The sequence below is a fragment of the Giraffa tippelskirchi genome, chromosome 7 (genome assembly GCF_054371585.1).
Source record: "Giraffa tippelskirchi isolate mGirTip1 chromosome 7, T2T-mGirTip1v1.2.pri, whole genome shotgun sequence".
Lineage (NCBI taxonomy): Eukaryota > Metazoa > Chordata > Mammalia > Artiodactyla > Giraffidae > Giraffa > Giraffa tippelskirchi.
The window spans coordinates 100,482,701-100,495,239 of record NC_137281.1 but is presented as its reverse complement, the minus strand read 5'-3'; the positions used below and the strand labels follow the sequence as shown (position 1 = coordinate 100,495,239).

Genomic DNA, 12,539 nt, shown 5'->3' with positions numbered 1-12,539 from the left:
TAAACATTTTTAAATGCTCAGCAATAAAAAGGTTCAGAATGCTGTCTTGTGCGTACATGCATGCTAAGTCACATCAGTTGTGTGCAGTTTTTTGTGACCCCATGGACTGTAGCCTGCTAGGCTCAGTCCATGGGATTCTCCAGGCAAGAATGCTGGAGTGGATTGCCATGCCTTCCTCCAGGGGATCTTCCTAACCCAGGGATCAAACCTGCATCTCTTACATCTCCTACATTGGCAGGCGGGTTCTTTACCACTTGTGCCACCTGGGAAGCCCACTGGTTTATTTTACCTTACGTTTTTTGCTCCTGAGCAGATCTTGCATCCTTTTGGGGTTTGGGAATCTCTTCTTGTCCCAGGTGAAGTACCTCTTGCCCTCTGTGTGCTCTATGTCCAGCCACATGACATCATAAGGAATGTTATGTTCATCAAATCCTGCGTCCACTGCCTTTACATCCTGCTCATCTTCGTAGTTCCAACGGCATTGATGGTACCCCAGAGAAAAGAGAGGGGGCATGGCTTGTGTGCCTAAAATGGGGAGATGACAACTGAGCCAGGTATCACCACGATGTTAACTGTACATTTGATAAGTGTTTCCTGAATATTTACAAGGTCTAAGCACTGAGTCTCGCACTTAGGGTATCAAGAAGAAAGCATTTTGTTTATCCATTCATCTTTTTAAAAAAATTAATTAGCTTATTTTTGGTTGTGCTGGGTCTTCGTTGCTGCACAAGGGCTTTCTTTAGTTGTGGTGAATGGAGGCTACTCTTCGTTGCAGTGCACGGGCTTCTCATTGCAGTGGCTTCTTTTGTTGCAGAGTACAGACTCTAGATGCACAGGTTTCAGTAGTTGTGGCATGCAGGCTTTAGTTGCTCTGCAGTATGTGGAGTCTTCCTGGACCAGAGATCGAATCCATGTCTGTTGCATTGAGAGGTGAATTCTTATCCACCGTACTACCAGGGAAGACCATGTTTATACATTCATTTTTGAAGAGCGCTTAGCATGTTTCCACTTTTGGGCTCTGGTAAATAATGGTGTAGTGATCTTTGGCATACAATTATCTGTTCAGTTTCCATTCAGGTCAAGTATATATCTAGGAGTGGAACTGCTGGATGAATTAGTTAGCGTTCTGTAGAGAAACAGAATCAAAAGGATATATGTATATGTATATATGTATTTATACATATACAGAGAAAGAAAATGTCTGATTGATCTTAAGGAACTGGTTCATGTGCTTGTAGGGGCTCATAGCTTTGGATTCTGCAGGTAGGCCAGCCTGGAGACCCAGGGAAGGGTCGAAGTTGCAGCTTGAGTACAAAGACAGTCTCAAGACAGATTCCTTTTACTTTAGGGGATGTGTGTGCTCAGTTGCGTCCATGTCTTTGCGATCCTATGGACTGTAGCCTGCAAGACTCCTCTGTCCATGGGATTCTCCAGGCAAGAATATTGGAGTGCATTGCTATTTTCTCCTACAGGGTATCTTCCCAACCCAGGGATCGAACCTGTGTCTCCTGTGTTTCTTGCAATGCAGACAAATTCTTTTACTGCTGAGTCACCAGAGAAGCCCGTCTTTAGGGGGACACCTCAGTCCTTTTTTCTCAAGGTTTTCAACTGATTGGATTAAACCCACTCACATTACAGAGTGTGAGTCTGCTTTACTCATAGTCTATTGATTTAATTATTAATCTCATCTAAAAAATAACTTCATAGTGACATCTAGACTAGTGTTTAACCAAATATCTGGGCACTATGACTTGACACACAAAATTAATCATCATGCTGGGTCATATGGTAATTCTAAGTTTAGCTTTTTGAGGAACTGCCAAACTGTTTCCACAGCAGCTGAACCATATTATGTTCCAACCAGTAATGTATGAGTTTCTAATTTCTCCACATCCTCACCAACACTCAATATTTTCTCTCTCTTTTCTTTTCTGATTTAGCCATCCTAGTGGGTTTGAAGCAGTATCTCATTGCGGTTTTAATTTACCTAATACTGTTGAGCTTCTTTTCAGGTGCTCGTTAATCCATTTGTACATCTTCTTTTGAGAAGTGTCTATTTAAGCCCTTGGTTCATTTTAGAATTAGACTGTTCCTTTTTGCTGTTGAGTTATGAGAGTTCTTTATATATTCAGGATACTAGACCCTTATCATATATATGATTTGCAAATATTTTCTCCCATTCTATAGGTTGTCTTTTCACTTTCTTGATAATGTTCTTTGACTCACAAAAGTTTTTAGTTTTCAAGAAGTCCAACTTGCAACTTCCCTGGTGGTCTGGTAGTTGAGACTCCCTACTTCCACTGCAGAGGATGTGAGTTAGATCCCTGGTTGAGGAACGAAGACCCCATATGTCAAGTGGCACAGCTGGAAAAAAAGAAAAGGTCCAACTTACCTGTTTTTTTCTTCTGTTGCTCATGATTTTTGTGTCATAGCTAAGAATTTGTTGCCAAATCCAAGGTCATGATTTACCTGTTTTCTTATAAAGTTCTATGACTTTAGTTCTTATATTTATTTCATTGATCAATTTTGAGTTAATTTTTTGTATATGGTGTGAGATAAGGGTCCACCGTCATTCTTTTGCATGTGGATATACAGTTGTCCCAGTACCATGTGGTTAAGACATAATTATTTCTCCACTGAATGGTCTTGAACATTTATTGAAAATCAACAGGCCAAAGATCTATGGGTTTATTTTTAGACTCTCAATTTTATTCCATTGGCTTATATGTCTATCCTTATGCCAGTACTGCATTGTTTGGATTACTTTAACATTGTAATAAGTTTTGAAATTAGGAAGTGTGAGTCCTTCAATGTTTTATTTCAGGATTTTTTGGCTACTCAGGCTCTTTGAAATTCCATATGAATTTGAAGATCATTTTTTTCTATTACTTAAAAATGACATTGGATTTTGGCAGGGATTGTAGTAAACTTATAGATTGGTTTTAGTAGGATTGCCATCTTAATAATATTAAATCTTCCAATCCATGAACATGGGATTTCTTCTTATGTATCTTGGCCTTCTTTAGTTCAGGGTTTTTTTTTGTAGGTTTTGGCATACAAGTCTTTCACCTCCTTGGTTGAATTTATTCCTGAGTATTTTATTCTTTTGGATGTTACTGTAAATGGAATTGTCTTCTCAATTTCATTTTTAGATTGTTCATTCCTGGTGTATAGAAACACAACCAATTTTGTGTGTTGATCATGTACCATACAACTTAGGTTAATTGTGTGTGTGTGTATGTGTATTCTTTGGGGTTTTATATCATATAGTATCACATTGTCTGTGAATAGAGATAATCTTACATTTTCCTTTCAAAGTTGGATGGTTTTTATTTCTTTTTCTTGCCTAATTCCTCTAGTTGGAACTTCAACTACAATGTTCAGTAGCAGTAGTAAAAGTGGGAAGCCTCATCTTATTTCTGATCTTAGGGGAAACCTTGCAATCTTTCAGAATTGAGTATGAGGATAGCTGTGAATTTTTCATAAATGCCTTTCATCATGTGGAGGAAGCTTCTTGTTATTCCTAGTCTTCTGAATGTTTTTATCATGAAATATTGTTAGATTTTGTCGAATGCTTTTTCTGCATTAATCAAAATGGTCTCACATATCTTTTAAAGATAAAAATGCTTTAGTGCTAATCCCAGTGGTATATTTTAATGGAGAAGAGAACATATAAAAGTTCAGACTGGGATACTGGTTATCTGAAATAAACATAGAGAAAGCCCAGGGATTAAAGGGATTAAAGGTAAAGAAAGCCCAGGAGCCTTAAAGGCTCCAAGGAAGGCAGATGGGTGAACATTAGTGACTAGAGAATGGAGATTACCAGCCCCAGTGGAATGTTTAACCATTCCACTGGTTAAAGGGAATGGGATGAGATGCTGAATGGGATGAGAGTGGAAGGATAAATGCTTGCTTCTTAAAAAGCTTGGGTAAGGTGTTTATAAATCTATATTATGTGCAACAAATGTTAATTTACAGTGATTCTACACGGTTTAGAGGAAATACAATGGAACAAGAAACTGGCATTTCCACATGCAAGTACCTGTAAGGTATGAATACTGCTTGAAGACATCAGAAGGAGTAGGTCCTGTCAACAGGAAAACATCAATGATTCCACTCTCTGACATCCAGTGCACATCAGTTCGAGATTCAACCTTTTGTTTAGCAGCAACTGGGCCCATCTGGGTCAGTGTGTACTGAAAAAGGAGTGGAATGAAAGTATGAAAAACGTCCCTCTAATCCACAAGACCCACCCATATGTGTGTAATAGTCTGTTCCTTTGTACACACCAATAGCCTTCACTAGTTATACTGTAAAGACTCTAGTGGCAGTCCCTGAACTGTGATTACATTTCACTAGTTTTGTCTCTTCTATAAGTATGGTATGCAGTCATGATCCATAGCTCACCTTTACAGCAGGTTCTGTTTTGATCTCCACTAGTGTTTCTGAGGCATTTAGCCAAAAAATGCCTAGAGTTCTGCCCAGTTTGTGGGCCAGGAGATAAGGCACTGAACCATAAATGCCCATTTTGTCATGTATTTTATATCCATAGACATCTAGGTTATAAAGACGGTAAGCATCACCATCACTGAAATACACAAAGAAGGATTACAAATGACCATCATGTATATATTATTAATGAATATTATAGCTCCATTCTCCCCTGCAAAGCTTCTCTTGTAGCTCAGTAGGTAAAGAACCTGCCTGCAGTACAGGAGACCCAGGTTCAATCCCTGGGTTGGGAAGATCCCCTGGAGAAGGAAATGGCGACGCACTCCAGTGTCCTTGCTTGGAAAATCTCATGGACAGAGGAGCCTGGTGGGCTGCAGTTCATGGGGTCGCAAAGAGTCAGGCACGACTGAGCAACTAACACTTACTTACTTACTTACTTCCCCTGCAAAGACTTGGATCCTATACATCTTTCAAAGCTCAACTCTTGACCACTTCTCTAAAGGTTTCCTGACTCAATCTGGCTGAATATGATCCTCCTCCTTTGATTCCTTTGGCATTTCTTCATGCTACTATTGGCATGCGCATCTCATATCTTAGATATCTTTTCCGAATATCTCTTGTGAGGTGAGGACTGTTTCCTATGAATCTTCCACAGTAGCATGCAAAAACTAAATTGACAGATTTGGTGAGTATTTCTCTGTCGCTAAAACAAAATGATAGTGTCCTAACATGCCTCCACAGTGCTGAGTAAGGAAAGATTAGGAACTGAATTGAGGTAGGAAGCACGGAGCTCACGTTGGTGTGAGAGCAACACGGTTTCTGATTCACTTGTCACTATGTCTACCTATCATCTAAACAGCATCTGAACCTGGCAAATTTGACCAGACTCTTTCAGTTCTGCTTCCTCTTCATCTGAAGAGGCAAACCTCTGGCATTTTTTGGTCAATGGTGTTAGTTGGCAACAACCTCCCCAAGGGAATCCAAGGTGATATGAGATGCCACACTTTTCCACTCCAGCTCACTGTCCTTTTTTTAGTAGAAGCCTTTTTCTAGGTCACTGATTTTCACAGTATATTCCCCAGGGTTCCCCAGAAAGGACTTGAGAGACAAAAGCAAAACCCAGGAAGGTGACGTAACGAAGATCTTCCTGCTACTTCAACCATGAGTGTGTGCATGCTCAGTCGCTCAGCTCCATGTTTTTATGTCTTCTATACTTTTAAGTTCAGCATTACAGTTTTTATAATTGTCTAATTTTTGCTGAAAAACAAAATAAAAATTGAAAACGATTGCTCTGAGTGATCATTAAAGGAAAATTCTTAAAGCTCTACAAGCAATATCAAAGAGGGAAAGGCCAGGCACATATTAGCACTAACTCAGATATTGCACATATTTTCTTTTCAAACTTTTCTAGTCCAGAAACCAGAGCCTCCTATAAGAATTCTTTTCACTTTACCTTGTGTTTTTAAGTTGGTGTGATTCAGCATGTTGTGGGATTCCATAGAGATGCTCAAAACCATGCAAAGAGAAATCCAAACCAATGGAGGCAGGACCTATAGGGACCAGGAGAGTGACTGAGTTTTGCTTCTCAATGGGACAATCAATTAATGGGATTCAGTTAACTATAAGAATAGCAAGATGACTAGACTATGGATCAAGAGACCTGAGCTGGCCCTGATCAATCACATATGCTGACTCTCTGTAACTCTGTTGTATTCAGGAGTTGTGGGGATACAAAAAATGCACAAGGCAAAGTTCTGGTCACTTATTAATTACGTTTTCTTAGCTGTGTGCTACAGTTCTCTGTGTTCCTACATTTACAGTATATTTCTTTTCTGTCTGTAAAATATGGTTACAAAGTTTTAGATTTTTTCCCTAAATTTTCCTGAACTATATTGCATACTTGTTTGCTTTAGGAAGAAGAGGGTAGTGAGCACTTTTAATGCTTGCCAGATGAAAGACTGGGTGTCTTCTGCCTGATTGTTCATTCTTACTGCATACAGGAACTGTGAGGTCAAGGGCACCAGGAGTACTTTCCTAGCTCCTCAATATACACCTCCTTCCCTGTGATTGTAGATACAAAAATTTCTTTTAACCAAAGACAAAGTCTTTTATTTAACAATTATTTTAGAGATGGGAAAAATGAAAGTAACTAGGAGAGAGAACATTGATTTAAATTTACTCTTGGGTAAAAGTATTTGATATCAAATGATCCTTATTTGGAGGAGTTTATAGAAAGGGGTTGCTATAGATAAGATACAGAAAGGATTATAATGTTACATAAAGGAGAGCCTTAGGGCTCCTCTATTTATAACTTTGGGCTACACTGTCAGTCCTGATCATTATACTAGGCTATAGAAATATATGCTAGATCAGAGATTCTCAAGGAGTTAAGAGGTCTGTTATTCTACAGGGTAGGGAGGAAGAAAGAGAAAAGTGGGTATTTTTTCCAACTAAACAAGCCCCAAGTATTTTAAAAGTTATCTCCTAAAGAGTCAAATTCTCTCCCTGCCACCTGCATTCCCTAAGTACCCCCTCATCACTAAGCATAGTGAGAAATGTCATAAATGGTCACTCGACACTCCCATGAATAGTGGGGAGGCCTGGAAAAGGTTGAGAACCACTGGCTTGAAATGTTGGAGCTAATGAGCTGGGTTTCTTATCACTTGACTCTCATAAAAACAGAATGTAGAATTTGCAATTGATTCACTGAAGAGTGCAAGCAATATGCTGACCTAGGTCCCTCTATGAGACCAGAAGCTTCATGAGGCCTATATTTCTCCTACACTCCCCACAAGTCATATGCTCACTATTTCTCTATTGCAATGCATTACTGAAGAATAGTGGTCCCAAATATGAGATTTCTGTTCACCTTACAGAAGTCACGTGTTTAGGTGCCAAAGCTCAAGGGACTTTTAGATAGAAACTTTTGGCTATTTTGGAAAGAACTGTTTGGAAAGAACACTACACCAATTTTAATTGTACCATTAACTTTGACATCCACAAAATTTTCAAATTTCTCCTCCCACAGGCCCAGTTCCTCTTGATTTTCCTGTTGGCACAAAAGAGAAAAAAGGTAGCAAACTAAGGCTATATATTGCAACACATGTGGTTACCACAATAGCACATTTATCTGATTAGAATACTAGACTGAGGAAATAAGTCCATCTTTTAAAAGACCAATTTGTGATATCAATATATTAAATTAGATCTGTGTTCTATATAAATGCTATTAATCATCCTTATGATCTACAGCTAACATGAATATATTTTTATTGTGGTAAAATATGTATAACTTAAAACTTAACCATTTTAACCATTTTTAAGTGGCATTAAGTACATTCACATTATTGTGCAACCAACATCACAATCCGTCTCCAGAACTTTTACATCCTTCCAAACTGAACCACTGCAACCATTAACAGTAACGCCCCATCTCCCCTCCCCCCAGCTCCTGACAACCACTTTTCTAGCTCCTGTCTTTATGAATTTGACAACTCTAGATAACTTGTATAAATAGAATCATACTGTATTTGTCCTTCTGTGACTGGCTTATTTCACTTAGTATAATGTCTTCAAGATTCATCCATTTTGTAGCATGTGTCAGAATTGCCTTCCTTTTTAAGGCCGAATAATATTCCTCTGTGTGTACTACCTCATTTCGTGTGTGCATTCATCAGTCAATGACTCTTGGATTGCTGGATTGCTTCTACCTTTGGGCTACTGTGAATACAATTCTGCTATGAACATAGGTATACAAATATCTGTTTGAGTCCCGCTTTTACTTTTGGATATATATCCATAAATGTAATTGCTGGATCATATTGTAATTCTATGGTGAATTGTTTAGGAACTGCCACACCATTTGACGTGAATATCTTTACAAGAGCCAAAATGATGAGAAAGCACTTTGAAAAATGTTGTTTTTAATATAGGTAAAACAAAACATTTAGAGTCAAATAACCTGGGTCTCTTTTGAGAGACTCTAAGCAAAGATTTTGGCTGAGATGAGTACCTTCTCTTACCAGCTTCAATTAGCCAGACTACTGGTTGTGTTCCTATGCTGGGTGGAGAGGTCAACTGGAATGGTGATTGCTCAGGTTCACAATCTTCTGACCTAGAGCTATGAATGTCCTAGCTTTACAGAAGTCTCTCTTTCTCTGGTAAAATGAAAAGTTTTAAAAGAATTGTGTGTGTATATAAAAAGCACATTTCTTTTTAAAAAATGAGCTATTTTCCTGTTTCTAGGTTGTTTCTTTATAATGAAAGCCTCTGTAAAGTGGGTCTGTGTGTTGTGTGTTTGGTTCTTTAAAATCATGCCTGAATTCTTGATGCAGGGATTATCATCCTGAGGTCTAGATAGGTTTTTAAAGTTTGTGAACTCCCTGAAATAGTGTGAAAAAAAATTTTTTTTCTACAGAGATGATTCAAAGCTTTCATCAGATTCTTGTAAGGGGGTGTTTGACTCAAAACCACTACCTAAGCTATCTGACTAGAGGTCTCCCCAAAGCTGGTCTAATGTATTAATGCAAAGCTGTGTAAGGCACAATAACCATGTTAGTTGTTCTTAAGGGTCAGTATCGGTCAGTTCTCAAGAGGAAGAAGCATTTGTCTTATTAAACTAGAAATATTTTTCACCTTCCTGATGACCATAGCTACTATCAGAGACCCTCTGAAGATGCATGTGGCTTTGGATGAAGAGGTTTCCGGAACATCCATTCTCCAGAATTCAGCCAAAATAATCTTTTAGACACAGAAATCAGACCATGCATCTCTGCTGAAGATCTTTCCACAGTTTCTCTTTGTTCTTAAAGTCCAAAAAGGTTAATGTGACTTAGAAGAATGTAAGCTCCATGATAATGAGGGAATTAGATTAGTTCGATGATATACCACCAATTCCTTGAACAGTACCTGGCCTACAGGAGATCCCATTTATATATAGTAGAGCATTGACAACTACCCATCTGTATAAGGGAAGAACAGACCCATTATATTTGTATAATGATGATAATAGTGGAAAAGATTTTAAAAAGACAAATTGCTCTATGTAGATTACCTGAGTGGTATCAATTGATGCATCCTCCTCATTTGTCTTGGTAGCTCTGTTGTAATGTAAAAAAGTTGTTTCACTCATGGCAGGACCGACAATTTGCTCAATGATAAAAAATTTTCATTTCCAACGTTTGAGACCCCATACGTTATATCCTTTAACTTACTAAAAATAACATCATTATAAAAATTAGTTTACAAAATTAAACATTTATGGTGAACATTACCAAGAGCTTGATATCTTATAAAAATGTAGACAGATTTGAATTTTCTTGTTAACTCTTTTAAAAATACATTAATCAGTTTTTTATTGTAATACATTCTCATAATACTAACATAAGCAAGATAAAACACAGTTCCTCTTATGCAGTATTACCCTAGTATGGATCAACATGATGCACCATCTTCCAGGATGATTGTGACAACTTATTCTAACATCTGTATTTGAGGGCTCATTTCTTCCCATTCTTAACAATACTGGACTTTGTGGATTTTTTTTAACTCTTTGCCAATCTAAAATTTTAGAAAAGATAATGCATTTCAAATTGAATTTATACCATAAGTAATGCAGACTACCTTTTTATACATTAAATGGTTATTTATAGGTCTGTAAATTATCTATTTATACTCATTATACAATAATCTTTTCTTTGGTGTAAAATGCGGCGTGCATATAGAAGGTAATGCATGTGCAGAGTTTAAAGACTAATACTAAAGTGAACAACTATGAACCCACCAGTGAGCATAAACAACAGGAATTACTTGTTTCTTTGGAGTTCCTCTGTGCCTCTCTTCAAATGCATCCCTAATATCTGCATTCAATGCTATAGATTTCACTCTAAGTACTGCTTTTACTGCATCCCACAAATTTTGATAAGTTGTATTTTAATTTTCATTTAGTTTGAAATATTCTTCTTTCTTTTTAGATTTCTTCTTTGTGTTACTAACAACATGCTGTTTAATCTTCAAGTATTTTGGAATTTTCCAGCTTTCTGTTGTTGAATTCTAGTTTAATTGCACTAAATTAATGCAAATCATGCTAGCACAGTATGATTTCTATTTGTTTAAATGTCTTAAGGTGTGTTTTATGACACAAAATATGGTCTTGGTGAATGTTCCATGTGAGTTTAGGAAGAATGTGTATTCTACTGTTGTTGTATGAAGGAGACTATAGATGTCAATTATATCCAGTTGATTGATGGTGCTTTTGAATTAGAATATGTCCTTATTGATTTTCTCTCTGATGGTTCTGTCCACTCCTGATAGAAGAGTGTTAAGGTCTCTAATTATAATAGTGAATGAAAGTCACTCAGTCGTGTCTGACTCTTTGCGATCCCATGGACTACACAGTCCATGGAATTCTCCAGGCCAGAATATTGGAGTGGGTAGCCATTCACTTCTCCAGGAGATTTTCCCAACCCCAGGATTAAACCCAGGTCTCCCGCATTGCAGGTGGATTCTTTACCAGCTGAGCCACCAGGGAAGCCCAATTATAATGGTGGATTCATCTATTTCTCTTTGCAGTTCTATATTCTTGCCTTAAGCATTTTGATACTCTGTTGTTAGGCGCATACATATTAAGGATTGTTGTTTTCTCAGGGAATTGACCCCTTTATCATTATGTAATGGCATTCTTTATCCCTATTAACTTCCCCTGTTTTGAAGTAAGCTCTTTCTGAAATTAATAAAACTACTTCTATTTTCTTTTTTCTTAAGATCATAATGCTCTCATTTATTGGAGGAAAAAAGAATTGTTTTGTGATATTTAGGAGAAAAAACAGCTTACTTACAAGTAAAATTCTTTCTCTTTGAAATGAGTTAGTAAAAAAGAAAACAATCTTTATTATATGAAGTAGCATCTTAATGTAGCACACAAGAATATATTTTTGGATTTAAAAACATAGTTATGCCATCAGCAGCACTCAAAATTAGCTGAGCATCTATACAATAACAAAAATTGATTCTTTTTCTAAGAAAAGTGTTTTAAAAGCTCATCATATTAGAATAGGCACACTATTTTGAAGACATATAAATTTCCCATGGGCTTTTGAACATCCTTATCCTCAACTTCACAATCAGAATGTACAAAAGCAATGGAAGATCAGAGTTCAGAGGTTGTTTATTTTTCCTTTCCTTGTTCAAAGTGTCTAAGACAAGCAAATATATTGAAAAAGGCAAAATAAACACTTTTCACAGCAGAAGATCACCAGATTGCATGTAAACTATGGTTCCCCTTTAGGATATTACACAAGGACAAAGTTTGTCTGTACTGAGAATAAGGCTTTTACCTCTTCTTGCAGCATGAAAGTTCAATAGACAGGGGACAAAATTCTGCCAGAGACCAATCTCAATCTGATCTCCAAGATGACTCCCAAGGATGCACAAGGATATTAAGTCTAGGCTACCATTTATATCAGGGAACTTTTGTCCATCTATGTCTATTTTTTGTTGCTGTTCATTAAATGTAGTGACATTATTTTGTTGTGAATATACCTATCAGTAGTAATTGTTTATTATGATGCTGTGGATTGATTTTTCACTTCAAATAGCCATGTTCCTCCTGTCTAGTGAATTCACTCTTTCCTGGTTTCAGCTCATCCTGTCTATAAAAAAAAAAATTTTTTTTAACATATCCAAGCCCAGTATCAGTTTATCAGCTCCTGCCTATGACAGACATAATTTTAATTGGTCAATTTACATTAACAATATGGTTGGCCTGTTAAACTTTAGCCATTTTAATAGATGTGTGGTAGTATGTCACTGTTGTTTAATTTGCAATTCTCTAATAACTAATGGCATTGGACATATTTTTCAAGTGCTTATTTGTCACTTGTACATCTTTGGTGAAATATCTGTTTAAATCTATTATTTTCTTGTTAAATTTTGAGAGTTCTTTCTATATTATACATACAACTTCTTGATCATATATATGTTTACAAATATTTTTTCTTAGTCTATGACTTATCTTTGCATTCTCTTCATATGGTCTTTGAATGTGCAGGCATTTTTACTTTTGTTTATGTTCATTTAACCATATTTCT

At 36.9% G+C, this 12,539-nt stretch overlaps 1 protein-coding gene across 21 annotated transcripts in view; it reads right to left on the bottom strand.

Moving 5' to 3' along the window:
* GANC (glucosidase alpha, neutral C) overlaps positions 1 to 12,539 on the bottom strand; it is a 65,233-nt gene that overhangs the window by 31,222 nt on the left and 21,472 nt on the right. For 17 of the 21 annotated variants that reach the window (XR_014058944.1, XR_014058948.1, XR_014058952.1 and 14 more), the window contains 6 exons: positions 9,506 to 9,551; positions 7,435 to 7,501; positions 5,906 to 6,002; positions 4,408 to 4,588; positions 4,043 to 4,196; positions 290 to 525 (listed from right to left, as the gene is read on the bottom strand). Coding sequence is in view for 11 of the 21 variants with exons in the window: in XM_081507784.1 (XP_081363910.1) it covers positions 290 to 525; positions 4,043 to 4,196; positions 4,408 to 4,588; positions 5,906 to 6,002; positions 7,435 to 7,501; positions 9,506 to 9,551 (781 nt within the window). In the remaining 10 variants the exon portion in view is untranslated. Of the gene's footprint in view, positions 1 to 289; positions 526 to 4,042; positions 4,197 to 4,407; positions 4,589 to 5,905; positions 6,003 to 7,434; positions 7,502 to 9,505; positions 9,665 to 12,539 lie in introns of all 21 variants that reach the window. The other 4 variants (XM_081507793.1, XM_081507794.1, XM_081507791.1 and 1 more) reach the window with 1 other exon arrangement.